This window comes from Hemiscyllium ocellatum, chromosome 10, assembly GCF_020745735.1.
Source record: "Hemiscyllium ocellatum isolate sHemOce1 chromosome 10, sHemOce1.pat.X.cur, whole genome shotgun sequence".
NCBI classification, from domain to species: Eukaryota; Metazoa; Chordata; class Chondrichthyes; order Orectolobiformes; family Hemiscylliidae; genus Hemiscyllium; species Hemiscyllium ocellatum.
Genome location: NC_083410.1, coordinates 11,395,762 through 11,414,936, shown reverse-complemented (window position 1 = coordinate 11,414,936; position 19,175 = coordinate 11,395,762). Strand labels below are relative to the sequence as shown.

General features: G+C 43.3%; 1 protein-coding gene across 1 annotated transcript in view; it reads left to right on the top strand.

Annotated features, from left to right (window-relative positions):
• The window catches only part of ppm1g (protein phosphatase, Mg2+/Mn2+ dependent, 1G), a 51,985-nt gene that overhangs the window by 14,109 nt on the left and 18,701 nt on the right, over positions 1-19,175 (top strand). Inside the window, exons 2-4 of the mRNA XM_060831248.1 lie at positions 6,227-6,296; positions 10,471-10,556; positions 16,751-16,877. Coding sequence (XP_060687231.1) covers positions 6,227-6,296; positions 10,471-10,556; positions 16,751-16,877 — 283 coding nt within the window. The remainder of the gene's footprint in view (positions 1-6,226; positions 6,297-10,470; positions 10,557-16,750; positions 16,878-19,175) is intronic.

Below are 19,175 nucleotides of genomic sequence, written 5' to 3'. Positions count from 1 at the left end.
ATAGAGTTTAGAAAAATCGATGGGGCAAAAAACATATCAATTCTTGTGTGACATTTATGTGGATTAGAGTAGAAAGAAAAATCTCTACCCTGTGGATGGAGACATCTCCATACATCTACCAATCCTAATTCTTTATTCAGGTCCGCCAGTTGTCTAGATCTGGGAGATACTCCAGCGGCACTCTTGGGAATCCTGTCTATTTCCGGATCCATAATACAATTAAAGTCTCCCCCTATAATTGTATGACGGGCACCAAAGGCCATCAGTTTTGAAAAAGCTTCCGTTATGAATTTAAAGGGGTGTGCCGGGGGGCAGTATACATTTAAGATCCCATATTCCTCTCCATTTATGAGGGCTTTAATCAAAATATATCGTCCAGATTCGTCTTTTATCTGATTTAGAATTTTCAAAGGGAAGTTCTTCCGGACAAGGATAACGACTCCCCTGCTTTTTGAATTAAAAGAGGAAAAAAAGGCCTGATCAAATCCGCCCTGTCGTAATTTTAAGTGTTCTTTATCCGACAGGTGTGTCTCCTGTAGGAAAGCTATATCAACTCTCTCCTTATTAAGATTTGATAATATTTTCTTCCTTTTAACTGGCGAATTACTCCCCCTGACATTCCAGGTGCACCACTTAACCGACTGTTCAGCCATAATCATCTGGACAGATCCGAGACCCCTCAGGAGGGGAAACCCTATCTAGAACATCCCGAGCATGGAGCATACAAGATTTACAAAAGTAAAGATTCTCTGATACACTCAAAACAATATAACAAAAAACTCTTTCTAAATATAAAAAATATAAAACATTCCGAATTGGAGATTTTCTCCCTTGTTCCCAGGGAGCGTCACTTCCTCTCCCACAGTCCATCTTACCCTCTTCCAACCAGTGCCCCACCCTTGACCCAGGTGTTCCTCAATAAAATGAGGAGAATTCAAATATAATATAAAGCTAGAGTTAACAGTGAACACCCCACCCCCACCCACACCCACATCTAAATATATTTGGGAATATTAATACCATATATAACTATAAGATTACAATCTCAACACGTAATATTTAAATATAATACTACAAAATAACAGGGGAAAGAAAAACAACCCCGCTCCTAAAAACAGAAGTAAAATAGAATAAGGTAACCACCTCCTCCCATCAACATTAACCAAACGCCCCAACACATATATATATATATACATACACACATAGGGGGAAAGATAAGAAAAGATGAAGGGATGTAAACCAAAATAATGGGAAAGGCAGACCAGCGTCCACAATCTCTTACAGCTTATTTAAGAGAGTCCAAGAATTCCTTAGCCTTCTCCGGTGATCCGAAGTTATATATGGATCCTTCGTGGCTAAGGCGTAGCGTCGCTGGATATCGTAAGGAGTACTGGATATTTAAGTCCCTTAAACGCTTCTTCGCCTCATCGAATGCCTTCCTCTTTCGGACCAAAGCTGGGGAGAAGTCCTGGAACAGCATGATCCTGGATCCTTTGTGGGTCATAGCTTGGGGATCTTTTCCCAGATTTCTTGAGGCTTCCAGGAGCATCTGCCTCTCCCTATAGCTCTGCAGCTGGAACAGGACCGGGCGTGGGCGCTGGGTTGAGCCGGGCCCACGTACTGTGACCCGGTAGGCCCATTCTACCCTTACCTGGCCTGATCCAGTATGCAGATTTAAAAGTTGTGGCAGCCAATGCTCTAAGAATGCTGTCAGCTGGCCTCCCTCTTCCTGCTCGGGAAGGCCCAACAACCGAATATTTTTTCTACGACATCGATTTTCGAGGTCATCAATGTGGTTTTCTAGGTTCTGGACTCGATTCTCGGGAAAACGGATGTGGTCGGCTGTTGATTTTATCGCAGTCTCTGAGGCTGCGGCCTTCGACTCCACCTCTCTGACTCGGCACCCCAATTCCTGAATGTCTCTGCCCTGCTTCTGCAGCTCGGCTGATAGTGCTTCTCTGCTCTGCCGAGACTCATCGATAAAAGCATCAATCTTCGCCTCCCACCTGGCAAACATCTCCTCAAAGCTCATCTTCATTGGTAAATCTCCTGAAGTAGCTGAAGACACCTTTGTTGCAGCTGAAGAGGGAGAGGGTGGGGGAGGGGTCCCTGCTTTCTTAGAGCCGCCTGTTCCCTTCCCTTTACTCATTTTCCAGCTAGTATTCGACTATTTAAATGTACTAATAGGTAACTATTTAAGGTTAACAACTATTATAAATGGTTTAGTGAGTGTGGTGGGGGTGGATAGCCCACTTTTCCCAAGTTTTGGGTAGAGCACGGTGGACTCAGTCTTGCTGGGTCGCCGCCATCTTGGATCCCCCCTCAATCCCTCTTGTTACGAAGGCCAGCATGTTATTAGCCGCCTTCACTACGTGCTGTACCTGCATGCTTGCCTTCAGTGACTGGTGTACAAGAACACCCAGATCTCTCTGTACTGCCCCTTTACCTAAATTGATTCCATTTAGGTAGTAATCTGCCTTCCTGTTCTTGCCACCAAAGTGGATAACCATACATTTATCCACATTAAACTGCATCTGCCATGCATCTGCCCACTCTCCTAACTTGTCCAGTTCACCCTGTAATCTCCTAACATCCTCATCACATTTCACCCTGTCACCCAGCTTAGTATCATCAGCAAATTTGCTGATATTATTACTAATACCATCTTCTATATCATTAATATATATTGTAAAAAGCTATGGTCCCAGTACTGATCCCTGCGGTACCCCACTGGTCACTGCCTGCCATTCCGAAATGGAGCTGTTTATCACTACTCTTTGTTTCCTATTGGCCAACCAACTTTCAATCCAAGTTAGTACTTAGCCCCCAATACCATGCGTCCTAATTTTGCTCACTAACCTCCTATGTGGGACTTTATCAAAAGCTTTCTAAAAGTCCAGTTACACTACATCTACTGGATCTCCCTCATCCATCTTCAGAGTTACATCCTCAAAAAATTCCAGAAGATTAGTCAGGCATGATTTCCCCTTCATAAATCCGTGCTGACTCTGACCTATTCTGTTACTACTATCCAGATGTGTTGTAATTTCGTCCTTTATAATAGACTCCAGCATCTTTCCCACCACTAAGGTCGGACTTACTGGTCTATAATTTCCTGCTTTCTCTCTCCCACTTTCTTAAAATGTGGTACAACATTAGCCACCCTCCAATCCGCAGGAACTGATCCCGAATCGATAGATTCGGGAAAATAATCACCAATGCATCCACGATTTCTCGAGCCACCTCCTTCAGTACCCTGGAATGTAGATCATCAGGCCCCGGGGACTTATCAACCTTTACACCTAACTGTGGAGTACCACTCAAATGGATTTCTTTCCCATGGCTGTGTTGAGTTTGAAAGTTGTTGGAGTCGTATTTGTACTCTTTATATGAAAGCAGAATCCATGAATTACCTGAAGGCTAAGGAGGATCAAGTTATTTGGAAAAAGGTCAAATCATGAGGACCTGTACAAATTTGCAGAATCAGTTTCTCTGCTTCATTTGCATTTTGAAAGAAAAGTCCTTAATGAACTGAGCGAACAAGTTTGTCATCTATAGTTCATTTCATTATTATATGTCTTTGCATGATGTTCAAAAGATAATTTGAAGATATTTATGCTGTGAGGACTAAAACTGTCGTAATTAGGATGACTGAGGTAGTTGACAAAATGGCAATAAAACCTATCCAAAGGCTGGAAATTTCATGATAAGTAATTCATTATAACTCAGAATATGGGAGCAACAGTGGGCCATTTGGGTCTGCTCTTGATTTGTTTTTTGCAAGGATGTAATCTGTTGACGTGTTCACCATTTCCCCAGAGCTCCCCCTCACTGAGAACATACGTTTAGTCCTCAGCAAAAGCCTCACCTTTATTCCTCTATGCTCCCAGATAAATAAGTTTGACATACGCTGCAACCTTGAACATTTCTTCCTCCGCCTCCAGGCTGACTTTTTCAACTAGGACACCCGCCTGCCCACCCACTGAGGACCCCTTCTCCTGCCTCCAATACACCCTATCCACCTGGACGCCCTGTGCTGGCCTGTTACCACTCCTTGATCTCTTAATTTCAAACTGTCGCCGTGACGTCGACCAGCTCAACCTGTCTACCCACTCCAAACTCTCACTCTCACAAAGCACAGCCCTCCACTCCCTCTGCTGCAACACCACCCTCGCCATCAAACTTGCAAACCAGGGTGGTGCAGTTGTAGTCTGGCTCACCAACCTCTACACCACTGAAGCCAGAGACCAACTTGCAGAACCTCCTTCTATTGCCCCCTTGATCACGCCCTCACCTCCCATCACCAAACCATCATCTCCCAGACCATCCACAACTTCATCACCTCTGGGGATCTCCCACCTATAGGCTCCAACTTCATTGTCAGTCAACTCCGCACTGCCTGATTCTGCCTCCTTCCTAAGATTCACAAATCTGACTGCCCCTGTCGACCCATTGTCTCAGCCTGTGCCTGTCTCACTGAACTCATCTCTTCCTACCTCGACACCATCCTGTCCCCCTTAGTCCAAGAACTCCCCACCTACGTTTATGACACCACCCAAACCCTTCTCTTCCTCCAGGATTTTCATTTCCCTAGCCCCCAATGCCTCATCTTCACCATGGACATCCAGTCCCTGTATACATCGATCCACCACGATGGTTTTCTCCAAACCCTTCGTTTCGTCCTCTCATGCTGTCCCAATCAGTACCCTTCCACCCTCATCTGCCTGCTTAACTGGTCCTCACCCTCAACAACCTCTCCTTCCAATCCTCCCACTTCCTCCAACCCAAAGGGGTAGCCATGGGCACCCACATGGGACCCAGATATGTCTGCCTGTTTGTCAGATACGTGGAACAGTCCATCTTCCGCAATTACACCGGCACCAGCACCGCCCCTACCTGTTCCTTCGCTACACTGATGACTGTATTGGCGCTGCCTTGTGCTCCCATGAGGAGGTTGAACAGTTTATCATCAACTTTACCAACACCTTCCACTCCAACCTTAAATTCACCTGAACGATTTCGGATTCCTCCCTCCCCTTCCTGGACCTCTCCAGCAACCGACTAACCACAGACATCTACTACAAGCCCACAGCTACCTAGACTACACCACCTCCCACCCTACCTCCTGTACAAATGCCATCCCTTATTGCCAATTTCTCCGCCTCTTCCGCCTATGTTCCCAGGATGACCAATTCCACCATAGAATCCCAGATAGCATACTTCTTCCATGATCGCAACTTCCTTTCCCTTCCTGCGTGGTTGACGATGCCCTACAGCACATTGCCTCCAACTTCACGCCCCAGAGCCCTTGAACCCCGCCTCTCCTAACACAACAAGGACAGAACCCTCCCAGTGCTTACCTGCCACCCACCAACCTCCGCATATGTCGCATTATCTTCTGCCACCAAAGATATATTTCCCTCCCTACCCTATCAGCGTTCCGGAGAGACCATTCCCCCCAGGACTCCCTTGTCTGGTCCATGTCCCCCACCAGTCCACACCCTACTCCTGGCACCTTTCCCTGCCACTGCAGAAAGTGCAAAACCTACACTCATACCACTCCCCTCACCTCTGTTCAAGGTCCCTAGGGATCCTTCCACGTCCATCCGAAATCTACCTGTACCTCTACCAATGTCATCCACTGCATCTGTTGCACCCGGTGTGGTCATCTCTACATTGGGGAGACAGGACGCCTTCTTGCAGATCGTCCCAGAGAACATCTCTGGAACGCCGGCACCAACAAACCCAACGCCCCGTGGCTGAACGCTTCAACTTCCCCTCCCACTCCATCAAGGACATGAAGGTCCTCGGTCACCTCCACCGCCAAATCGTTACCACCTGATGCCTGGAGGAAGAATGCCTTATGTTCCGCCTTGGGACCCTGCAACCACATGGGATAAATATAGAATTCAACAGTTGCCTCATCCCCCCCCCCCCCCCCCCCCCCCCCCCCGGCCTATCACCTTCGTCCACCTATCGCTTTCTCAGTTAACCCCCCCCCCCCAACTTATCTCTCAGCCCCTGCCCACTCATTCCTGATGAAGAGCATATGTCCGAAACGTTGATCCTCCTGCACCTCAGATGCTGTGCTTTCCCAGCAGCCCACTCGGCAGCAATCTGTTGAAGGTATCAAGTTTTGGAATAAATGATGACGCTTAATGAAACATGGAAGGTCATTGCTCAGGTAATTGTACAAATTAAAATTTATTATAAATTTGTTTTTCAGGATGCACACAACTGTATCCCGGAATTGGATGAAGAGACTGCAATGTTTGCAGTTTATGATGGACATGGAGGTAGGAGAACATGAGTGCTGGAAGTCATTTTGCTTACAACGTTCATTTATTTAAGAGTGTGCTTATGTGAGCATGGGTATCAGTATTTCCTTTTACTCAAAATGGGTTATAATAAACATTTGCAGGCCCTGCTCTGCAGTTTCGCCTGAAAATTGCAGTTCATCTTAATTCCCTATCTGCAAGATCACACTAAGTTGATTTGTTATAGTCTGCATTGGTTGATACAAACTTGAAAATGAGTTGTTACTGTGATTGGTGCATCATGACAAGACACTTGCTATGCTATTCTTCCGCTGATGTAATCTCTTGGGAAGACACGAGATAAGTATAATTTGGAAAATTCCTTTCTGCCTAGCCCAAGTGATTGAAACATGTCCTAAGTTTGTCTGTATTATTTTTTTCTTTTGTCACTTGCTTGCAGCTCTTCAATCAGTAGTGTACCTGGTTAAATACAGTGCATGTCTTGGGATTGATTCTTCTACCTTCTTCCATCTTATGAATTGGACTAAACCGCCAATGCTCAAGAATTTTCTGTGATACATAATTGGTGTCTTGCACATTGTTGTGTAACAGAGTTTTGCTGACAAGCCAATTGACTACTTTAAGCAGTCGTAACGATTTACTGTTTGCTTTATTGAATGTCTGTGTTTGCAAATAAATTTAAAAAGTAACTCATTTTATAGATAGTTTAAGTGAAGTGGTTTTGCGCTTGATACTTTGTCTCCCGATTGACTGGAATCTTTATAGTTTCAAGTAACTTTCAAAACCGCTTTCTATAGCATAGGTTAATATCCTGGGCTCACTAATTCAGTGTTGTTGAAAGTGGAAAATGTAATGGTTCAGTTTATAACATGGAAATTTCAGGTCATCTGTACAAATAAAATATTCAGAACTTAAATGCTGAAACCTGGTGTTTTGATCTGTTGCTAAGTCCATGCATACTCGTATCGCTGGTAATTTCTGTGAATTTATTCATCTATCATTCTAAAAATTGACTGTTGGCTAATTTTGAATATTTTGTAGCTGTAAACATGGAATTCAAAAACTCAGTTGTTTGAGGAGCACCTTTCTCAAAAAAAAAGGTGCATTTAAGCACTGAATACTCCATTAGAACATCTGACAGGGTAATTTCTTTTTCCTTTAAACCGCTGACAAGCCATAGTGTATTTTCACACCTGTTGCAATTTTATATTTTCAACAAAAAAAAATTGCCTGCAATGATGGATTCCCCTCTGCAATTATAATCCCACCTGGCTTCATCCTCATTTTCACACTGGCAAACAGATATTTCTCTACGAAATCTTTGTCTTCATGATAGTGAGTGAACAGTCTAATGAGCAGGAAGAAATATTCAATGTTATCAAGATGTAAGCCATTCTGTTGTGCCGTCCTGAAATTGCACTCTGTGTGTGTGTAGGGCCAATCCTAAATCAGCTTGAAGATGACAAAGATTCCCTGGTTGATTGACAGTAAGTATATAAGTAGGCAGATCAGTGGCAGATAGAATTTAACCATGGTAAATGTGAGATGATGCTCTTTGGAAGAAGGAATGAGCCAAGGGAATACTCTCATGAATTGGGTGCCTGTCCACAGATCCCCGAAGGTGTAGCGAAAATTAGTGGGGTAGTTAAGAAGGCATAAGGGTCAGTTGCCTTTATCAGCTATAGATTACAAGAGTATTGAGTTTTGTTGGAGATGCACAGAACTTTGATTAAGCTGCAACTGGCGTACTGTGTGCAGTCCTGGTCACCACACTGGAGGAAGGATATGATTGTGCTGGAGGGGATGCAAAAGAAATTTTGCCTGGGATGGAGTGTTTCAGCTATGAAGACCAGCTGAATAAGCTTGGGATGTTTTCAGAGCAGAGAAGGATGAGGGGCACCTGATTGAGGTGTATAAGATTTGAGGGACATGTACAGGGTGGATAGAAAACAGCTGTTCACTTTCAGTTGAAGTGTCAGCAACAAGGAGGCATAATTGTAAACTGAAAGGCAGGAGGTTTAGAGGGGATTTTGGGGAGTGTCGTGCCAGACCCTCCATGCCAGAGATGTTGAGATGGGAAACCTCTCAACCTTTAAAAAGTGCTTGGATGAGTACTTGAAATGTCATAATATTCATGGCTTTGCATCTAGTGTGGGAAAGTAGGACAAGTATAGATAGTATATTATCAGCAGTGTGGACTTTGGGCAGAAGAGCCTCTTCTGTCTAATTCACAATACTCCTGCTTATGGGCCCCAAACATACACAACTGTTTGACAGCTGTAACTCTGAAGATGGACGAGGGAGATCCAATAGATGTAGTCTACCTGGACTTTCAGAAAGCTTTTGATAAAGTCCCACACAGGAGGTTAGTGAGTAAAATTAGGGCGCATGGTATTGGGGGCAAAGTACTAGATTGGATTGAAAATTGGTTGGCTGATAGGAAACAAAGGGTAGTGATAAACAGCTCCATTTCGGAATGGCAGGCAGTGACCAGTGGGGTACTGCAGGGATCCGTGCTGAGACCGCAGCTTTTTACAATATATGTTAATGATATAGAAGATGGTATCAGCAATAACATTAGCAAATTTGCTGATGATACAAAGCTGGGTGGCAGGGTGAAATGTGATGAGGATGTTAGGAGATTACAGGGTGACCTGGACAAGTTAGGTGAGTGGTCAGATGCATGGCAGATGCAGTTTAATGTGGATAAATGTATGGTTATCCACTTTGGTAGCAATAACAGGAAGGCAGATTACTACCTAAGTGGAATCAATTTAGGTAAAGGGGCAGTACAGAGAGATCTGGGTGTTTTTGTACAACAGTCAATGAAGGCCAGCATGCAAGTACAGCAGGTAGTGAAGAAGGCTAATAGCATGCTGGCCTTCATAACAAGAGGAATTGAATATAGAAGCAAAGAGGTTCTTCTGCAGCTGTACAGGGCTCTGGTGAGACCACACCTGGAGTACTGTGTGCAGTAATCCTCCAAATTTGAGGAAAGACATTCTGGCTATTGAGGGTGTGCAGCGTAGGTTCACGAGGTCAATTCCTGGAATGGAGGGATTACCTTACACTGAGAGACTGAAGTGACTGGGCTTGTGTACCCTTGAGTTTAGAAGACTGAGAGGGGATCTGATTGAGACATATAAGATTATGAAAGGATTGGACACTCTGGCAGCAGGAAACATGTTTCCGCTGATGGGGAGTGCCGAACCTGAGGACACAGTTTAAAAATACGGGGTAGACCATTTAGGACAGAGATGAGGAGAAACTTCTTCACCCAGAGAGTGGTGGCTGTGTGGAATGCTCTGCCCCAGAAGGCTGTGGAGGCCCGGTCTCTGGATGAAAGAGTTGGGTAGAGCTCTCAAGGATAGTGGAATCAAGGGTTATGGAGATAAGGCAGGAAGAGGATACTAATTAGGAATGATCAGCCATGATCATATTGAATGGCGGTGCAGACTCGAAGGGCTGAATGGCCTACTCCTGCACCTATTGTCTATTGACTTTGACTTCGGTATCCTGCTCAACCAATCCTGAATTTCAAACCCTACATTTCAGTCCATATTACTTGCTTGGTTGCCAACATTGTTGAAATCTATATCCATGGTTTTATTATTGCAGCTTGATTACTCTGTAGGTAATGGCTAAGTGGTATTATCACTATTAATCCAGAGACCCCAGCAATGTCCTGGGAACCCAAGTTCAAATCCTGCCATGGCAGATGGTGGAATTCGAATTCAATACAAAACAAATTCTGGAATCAAGTCTTAATGATGACCATGAATACATTGTCAATTGTTGGATAAACCCAACTGGTTCACTAATGTCCTTTTAGGGAAGGAAATTGCCATCCTTATCTGGTCATGTGTACCTGTGATTCCAGACCCAGAGCAATGGAGTTGACTCTTAACTGCCCTCTGGGTAATAAATGGTGGCCTGGCTTGTGACTCCCTCATCCCATGACTGAATTTTTAAAAAAACTGACTTCCTTAATAATCCAAAATGTCATGATTTGGAGATGCTGGTGTTGGACTGGGGTGAACAAAGTTAAAAATCACACAACACCGGGTTATGTCATGTTCTCTTCTTCCAACTCTCCTCTACTGTGTATTTCCTCAGTCACTGTTGAATTCATGTTTTCAAGGAATAAATTATAAGTTGGTCTGAATTCATGTCCTGAATTTGCTTCTTCCAGGTGAAGAAGTGGCACTGTATTGTGCGAAGTACCTGCCTGATGTTATTAAGAACCAACAGGCCTATAGGAATGGAAAATTGCAGAAGGTATGACTTTTGGAGGTGGAAATTATATGCTTGACAGAGCAAAGCATTCATCAATAGATTAGGTCAGATATAAGATAAACCAACTGGGATGCTTGATTTCTGGAAAGTTGGTTTCTCTCAATTTAACTTGATTTTGATGTCAAATTCTAAAAACACAGGTTTTCCACTGACTCTCAGTAAAAAAAATGCTGAGAGTGAATAACTTGTGGTGCAGATTCTGGGAAAATGAAGCTGGATTTGATACATCTCTGGAGCATGCACAGATACCCTCCTAAACATTATGGCTGGCCTCCAGTAAAGTAACACACACAACTCTGCTGAAACTAACCTAGAATCATAGTGTGGAAACAGACCCTTCAGTCCAACACATCCATGCCAACCATATATGCTAAATTAATCTACTTCCATTTGCCAGCACTTCGTCCATATCCCTCTCAACCCTTCCTATTCGTCTACCTATCCAGATGTCTTTTAAATATTGTAATTGTACCAGCCTCCACTGCTTCCTCTGGCACTTTGTTCATACACACACCAACCTTTGTGAAAAATTTGTCCCTCTGGTCCTTTATTAAATCTTTTCCCCTATGCCCTCCACTTTTAGACTCCCCTATCCTGGGGGAAAAAACACCGTGGCTCTTCACCTTATCCATGCCTCTTATGATTTATAAACATCTACAAAATCACTGTTCAGCCTCCAAAGCTCCAGGGAAAAAGCCCCATGCTATTCAGTCCTTCTCTACACCTCAAAATCTCAGATCTTTTTTATTTTTGTAAATACTTTTATTGAGAAAAAGGGATTTTAAATTCTTTACAAAATCACTACAAAGCAGTATAACCACCTTATAACGACAATAACAGTAAACAAACTACTACTTTACTCCACAAACCACTGAGGAGAGAGAGGAAAAAACCAACAAAAACTACAATTAAATAACTAAAAAAATCTAAATTAAACAAAGTTAAACCAAAGTAAATTAAATTACATTCAGTTAAGTTAGCACAGTCTGTGCAATCCAACCAAAGCTCCCCACCACCAGGAACATCAGTAGGTACACCGTATTTGTTCAGGATTCTTCCTGCCGGGGACCCCGCACCACCAGACATAGCCCTCATGACCACACAAAGGCACTGACCAATACAGCTGACATGTCTGTATCTAAATAATTCAGAAAGAGTCACCATGTGATGCACCATACTCTTAAGGAAATCCAGGGGGATGTGCTCCATAAATAATCTACACCTCCCCAAAGTCCCGGGGGATTCTCTGACACCCAGCTCACTATAATGTTCTTCCTTGCACAGAATGAAAGAATATTAAACAGTTGCTTCCAAAGAAGGGAGATTTGGCAAGCCCAAAAGGAGGGACACCAGATACACCTTAATCTCAGTCCCCAAGACCCACTACAAAACGCACTCTATGGCACCCAAATATTTTAGTCATAGAGATATACAGCATGGAAACAGACCTTTTGGTCAAACTCATCCATGCCAACCAGATATCCTAACCTAATCTAGTCCCATTTGCAAGCATTCTGCCCATATCCCTCTAAACCCTTCCTCTTCATATACCCATCCAGATACCTTTAAATGTACCAGCCTTCACCACTTCCATTGGCAGCTCATTTGATGCATGCACCACTTCCTGCGTGAACAAGTTGTCCCTTGGGTCTCTTTTAAATCTTTTCATTCTCCCTAAACCTGTGCCCTCTCTAGTTCAGGACTCTTTACCGCAGGGACAATACCATGTCTATTTATCCTATCCATGTCCCTCATAATTTTATATACCTCTATAAGGTCAGCCGTCAGCCTCCAATGCCCCAGGGAAAACAGTGTCAGACTCTCCCAATAGCTCAAATCCTCCAATCCTGGCAACATGCTTGTAAATCTTTTCTGAACACTTTCAAGTTTCACAACATTCTTCCAATAGGAAGGAGATGAGAGTTGCACACAATATTCCAAAAGTGGCCTAACCAACGTCCTGTACAGCCACAATATGGCCTCCCAACTCCTATACTCAATGCTCTGATCAATACAGGAAAGCATACCAAACGCTGCCTTCACTATGCTATCTACCTGCAACGCCAAATTCGAGGAACTATGAACCTGCACTCCAAAGTCTCTTTGTTTAGCAACACTTCCTAGGACTTTACCATTAATTGTATAAGTCCTGCTCGGATTTGCTTTTCCAAAATGCAGCACCTCGCATTTATCTAAATTAAACTGCATCTGCCACTCCTCAGCCCTTTGGCCCATCTGATCAAGATCCCGTTATATTTTGTAGTAATGTTCACTGTCCATAACACCTCCAATTTTGGTGTCATCTGCAAACTTACTAACTACTCTTATGCTCACATCCAAACCATTTATATAAATGACACAAAGCAGTCGATCCAGCACCAATCCTTGTGGCACACCACTGGTCACAGGCCTCCAGTCTGAAAAGTCACCCTCTTTCTTCTACCTCTGCGCCAGTTCTATATCCAAATGGTTTCTTCTCCCTGCATTCCTTGAGATTAAACCTCGCTAAATAGTTGGCCATGAGGAACCTTGTCGAATGCCTTATTGAAGTCTGTAAAGATCAGGTCCATCGCTCTGCCCTCATCAATCCTCTTTGTTAGTCCTTCAAAAATGAGACTTTCCCACACACAAAGCCATATTGACTATCCCTAATCAGTCCTTGCCTTTCCAAATATATGTTTTGGGCGGCACGGTGGCACAGTGGTTAGCACTGCTGCCTCACAGCGCCAGAGACCCGGGTTCAATTCCCGACTCAGGCGACTGACTGACTGTGTGGAATTTGCACGTTCTCCCCGTGTCTGCGTGGGTTTCCTCCGGGTGCTCCGGTTTCCTCCCACAGTCCAAAGATGTGCGGGTCAGGTGAATTGGCCATGCTAAATTGCCCGTAGTGTTAGGTAAGGGGTAAATGTAGGGGTATGGGTGGGTTGCGCTTCGGCGGGTCGGTGTGGACTTGTTGGGCCGAAGGGCCTGTTTCCACACTGTAAGTAATCTAATCTAATCTAATGTAAATTCTGTCCTTCAGGATTCCCTCCAACAACTTGCGCACTACTGATGTCAGGCTCACCAGTCTATAATTCCCTGGCTTGTCCTTACCACCTTTCTTAAACAGTGGCAACATGTTAGCCAACCTCCAGTCTTCCGGTACCTCACCTGTAACTATTGATGAGACAAATCTTGCATCAAGGAGCCCAGCAATCATTTCCCTGGCTTCTCAGAATTCTAGGGTACACCTGATCAGGTCCTGGAGATTCATCCGCTTTTATGCATTTCAATTCATCCAGCACCACCGCCTTTGTAATTTGGACATGTTTCAAAATGTCACCAACTATTTCCCCACATTCTCTGTCTTCCATGTCCTTCTCCACAGTAAAATAAAACAGTCAAGAAAGAAGTGACTGTACTCACTACTGTAGCAGGGTTACACTTAAAATCTATGCACTTATCTGTTCCTGTGCTGTGAGCTCTTCCACACAGGTTCCTCCAAGGTCAACTGTGAATTTCGCTGTTTGTTAATTTTTCCTATATGCCCTCCATTGTCCAGAGATACATGGATTCAAACAGCAAAGGCAATGACTGTACAGATTCACTGCTGTGTCAGTTAGGAGTGCGGTAGTGTAGGTTTCTTTCTGTGTCTCTCTCTGACCATGTGGTCGCTGCCTATTTTCCTGCTTCCTCCTTTTAAACATGTTGTTGTTTTGATCTTTTTACCTCAAAGTTCCAAAGCAATGCAACATCATATAAAACAGTATATGTTGCTCCCGGAATTCGAGGAAATCACCTCCAACACTGAAAATACCTCAAAAAAAAAAGCAGCAGCTCTTACAGCCGCAGGTTTTTCCCCGTCTTCCATCTTGGATTATCCAGAATCATCATCTGAATCCATTCAAGTTTAACAACATCTTTCCTGTAGCAGGGAGACCGGAATTGAAGGCACTATTCTAAAAATGGCCTTACCAACGTCTGTGGAGCCTTAACACGTTGTCCCAATTCCTGTACTAAATGCATTGACCAATGAAGGCCAGTGTGCCAAGTGCCACCTTCACCACCCTGCCAACCTACAACTCCACTTTCAAAGAACTGTGCACTTGCACACCCATGTCTTTTTGTTCAGCAACACTCCCCCGATGAAAGCATTATGCAGGAAGTATCCAATTGTGTTGCATGTGCATTATGACACTTTTTGTGCAAAGGGGTGGGAAGAAGTGGAGTTATTTAAGGATTGGGAATTGAACTCTACAAATTTCTTAAAAACTCTCAGATCCTGACAAATATCAGGACCTGATTGTAGTAATCTCCTTTTAGTTTGTTGACGATAATTTTGCTTCCCTCCTAGTTTTTGGGGATGCTCTTCAGGTATTTGTCTCAACTTTGACTGTGCTAAATGTTAAGAAGGTGGCTGGGTTTACTATCTTTAGGGATTTGGGTTTGACTTGTGGCAAGTTTTAAGTGTCTAATTGTTTGGACCCAGCATCAAAGTGGAAAACTCTTGCATTCCTTGATGTTGAGAGACCTTGTCTTGAATGCAAAGGTTAACTGAATATCTAGTGTGGGTGATAAAGGAATGGATTACCTGAGCAGTCAACTCTTGTGACACAAAGGAGGGGCAAGAAACCAAACTGGTGCGAGTGGGAGTGGTATGTAGCCAGACAATCTAAAAGGGAGGGACTGATACTTCTGAGCAAATGTGAAGGAGCATGGTTTTTAAGCCTGAAAAGCCATTTGTCCAACATTTTTCAGTTCTGGCAGCTTCTTATTTCTTCCACTAGATGTTGCTGAAGAGCTATGTAAACTCATTGAGGGTGGCCTCAATATGGTTGTCAATTTAAGAAATCTGAATAATTTGCACATTTTTCCCCCTTACTCTGAGTGAAGTACTGTCGTGTTTCAATCCCAAGACCAGTGTTTTTTCTTTTGTAACTTTTTGTCCGAGCATAATTTGTTAATGCTGTAGGAATGTGATACCATTTCATGTCTTGCTTTATAATGCTGCTGTGAAATATATTGGGATAGTTTGTCATGTAAACGCACTTATAGTTGTACAGTTGCTCTCATGGCAGTTTCCAAAGAATGGGCACATTGTTTACAAGGTTTTTGTTTCTAATTATTTGGAAGTCAGATTGCAGCTTTAATATTATCTACTCCCAGCTTGGAATTATTTAAGGCTTCTGTCATTTATGGGGGAAAAATACCTTTGAAAGCATTGCTCCATTTTTTGTTACAAGTGAATTTTTTTGAAAAACTGCATTCTTTTAGTTAAGAAGTCAACACAGCATTGAAAGATCTTGGATTTATGTGATGCCTTTTACATAATAGCTAATCATTATTATTGACAAAACAGTGATGAGTGTTATTTCATGATCCGTAACATCATCTGTGGGCACACAAACAGCCAAACAGATGAATAACCAATTTATTGTTTGACTGCTGTTGGTCTGAGAGTTGGATTTGGCTCAGATATGAGGGGATTTCTTTGTTTTCAAAATGCAAGGTCATTGCTGTCCACTTTGAGGGATCTTATGAGGCGAACTGCAAGTGTCAGCTTTTATTTCGCTGTGAAATCTAGAGTTGATCTTGAACATCAGCTTTCTAACACAGTGGCAATTACATCAAGTTGATGCTACTTGCTCACTACTATCCCCTGAGTTAACTGTTAATAGTTCACAGGAGTAGTTTGTGTTGAATTTTAGGTTGTTCTTTTTAAGTGTAATACTCCAAAGAAGTTGCATAAGAAGCAGTTATGGTTTGAGTACAGGTTTTGTGATTTTCCTCTTCCAATGCAACCCCATGTCCAATTATATTCGCTATTCTTTTTCTTGTGATTAGTATTCAAAACCCCTAATTTAACATTAAGATGGAGCAACACAGTGGTCAGCACTGCTGCCTCACAGCATCAGGGTCCCAGGTTCTGTTCCAGCCTCTGGCGACTGTCTGTGTGGAGTTTGCACATTCTCCTCGTGTCTACTCCGGTTTCCTCCCACAATCCGAAGATGTGCAGGTCAGGTGAATTGGCCATGCTAAATGGCCCATGGTGTTAGGTGCATTAGTCAGAGGGAAACAGGTGGGTTACTCTTCAGCAGGTCAGTGTGGACATGGTGGGCCGGAGAGCCTGTTTCCACACTGTCGAGAATCTAATCTAATCTAATTTTTTGATTTTTTTTTACCTTTTTGAATTCAAGGCACTGGAGGATGCCTTTCTGTCCATAGATAGCAAGCTCACAGAGGAGATGGTAATCAAGGAACTTGCCCAGATCGCAGGCCGACCTCAGGAGGATGATGGCGAGAAAGTTGCTGATGAAGATGATGGTAAGCTGAAAGTAATCTGATTTTAAGTGGAGTGAGACCCGATTACACACAATTTAAATTCCACAAAAGGTGATACCCTATTGCAGTCATCTGCAGGATCTCTTGCTAGCCATCTGCCATCCTGACTTGGATGTGCGTCACCATTTCTTCATTGTAAGAAATCCTGGAACTCCCTCCGTTAACAGCCGTCTGAGTGCCACTGTTACCACATAGACTACAATAGTTAATGAAGGCTGCTCATCAACACCATCTCATGCAAATTGGAATCAGCAATAAATGTTGATCAGTGCCCACATCCCATAAAACAGATAAGTGGATTGATTTGAGTTCTGTTTACTGGTTGTCAGGGTCCAGAATGCATGAACAATGTAAAAATTCAGTTTTGGTTGGGTGTCTTGTTATTTGTTTTAAAGCAAACCAGTTGTTCCCTAGAAATGTACAACTGATTATAATTGTATTTTTATTCTTGTTTTAATGTCATTAATCCTCCCTCACTTCTATGCATCTTGTATGTCCCTGTGCAGCCATCTTTATATCCTATTCATAACTTACTGTATTTATCAAACTTTGTCAGCAAATTTATATGGTATCCTAGTCTCAGTCATTTTGTTTTTACTTCACTTGTGCAATGTGGGCATTTTTGGCTGTGCCAGCATTTATTGCCCATACCTGATTGCCTGATGGAGAGCTGGTAAACCCATAATGCCATACGGGAGGGAATTCTAGGATCTTGTAATCCAATGACCATGAAGGGACGATAATATATATCCAGTCAGGTTGGTGAGTGCCTTGGAGGTGAACCTGCAGTTTGTGGTGTTCCCACGTACCTGCTGCCCTTGTCCTTCGAGATGGGCATGGTAATGGATTTGAAAGGTGCTGTCTTAGGATCTTTGACTTTCCACAGTGCATCTTGTACACAGTGCACCTTGCTGCGATTGAGCAGTGACTGAATGTTTGTGGATGTGTTGCACATCAAGCGAGTTGCTTCATCCCAGGTAGTGACAAGCTTCTTCAGTGTTGTTGGAGCAAAACCGCATCCAGGCATGTTGAGTATTCTGTCACATTCCTGACTTGTGCCTTGTTGATGATGGACAGGCTTTAACAAGTCAGGAGGTGAATTACTTAACTGCAGTATTAATAGACTTCGATCTGTTCTTGCAGCCACTGTGGTTAGATTGTCTCTTATTTGAGATGATCATTGTCTAGCATTTGTGTGGTATGATGTTAATTCCCCCATTTCAGCCAAAACCTGGATATTGTCCAATTCTTGTTGCATTTAGACATGGAATGCTTCAGTTTCTGAAGGATTGCATATGGTGCTGAACATTGTGCAATCATCAACATTCCCACTTCTGACTTCATGATGGAGGAAAGGTCTGGGATGCCACCTGAGGAATTCCTACAGAAATGTCCTGAAGCTGTGATGACCGGTCTCCAAACGTATCTGTCTTCCTATATGCCAAGTATGACTCCAACCAATCAGGAGTTTGCCCCCCGATTCAGATTGATACTGGTTTTCCTGCAGCTCCTTGATGCCCTACTTGGTCGATGCCCCACTTGATGTCAGGAGCTGTTACTCACCTCCCTTCTGGAATTTTTTGTGTTTGAATCAAGGCTGTAATGAGGTCAGAAGCTAAATGGCCCTGGCGGAACCCAAACTGGACGTCAGTATGCAGGTACTGCTTGTTGGCCCCGATAATGACCTGTTACATCACTTTACTGATGATCCTAAGTAAACTGGGGCAGTAATTTGTCCAGTTTTTTGAACACAGGACATACCTGGGATATTGCATACATTGTTGAGAAGCTGCCAGTGTTGTAGCTGTACTGAAACAGCTTGTCCACTGCTGCAGCTGTTCTGGGGCATAACTCTTCAGTACTGTTGCTGGAGTATTGTCGAGACTCGCAGCTTTTGCAATATCCAGTATATCCAACCATTTCCTAATAACACGTGGAGTGAATCAAGTTAACTAAATAATCATCTGTGATGATGTGGGCCTTTGGAGGAGGCAAGATTGATCATCCACTGTACTTTCATCTGAAGATGGTTGCGATTATGTTCAGCCTTATCTTTTGCTCTGATGGGGATATTTGTGGAGTCGACTCCTCCAGTAAATTGACTGGATGTGGCAGGAGTGCAGAGTTGGTTGTGAAATTGCTTAACGCTGTCTATCAGTTGCTGCTTATGCTCAGAGTCATCCTATTTTGTAATTTCTCCAGATTGTTCATTCATTTTTATATATGTCTGCTTCTGGCATACCTTTCTTCTTTGAACTAGATTGATCCCTGGCTTGTTGC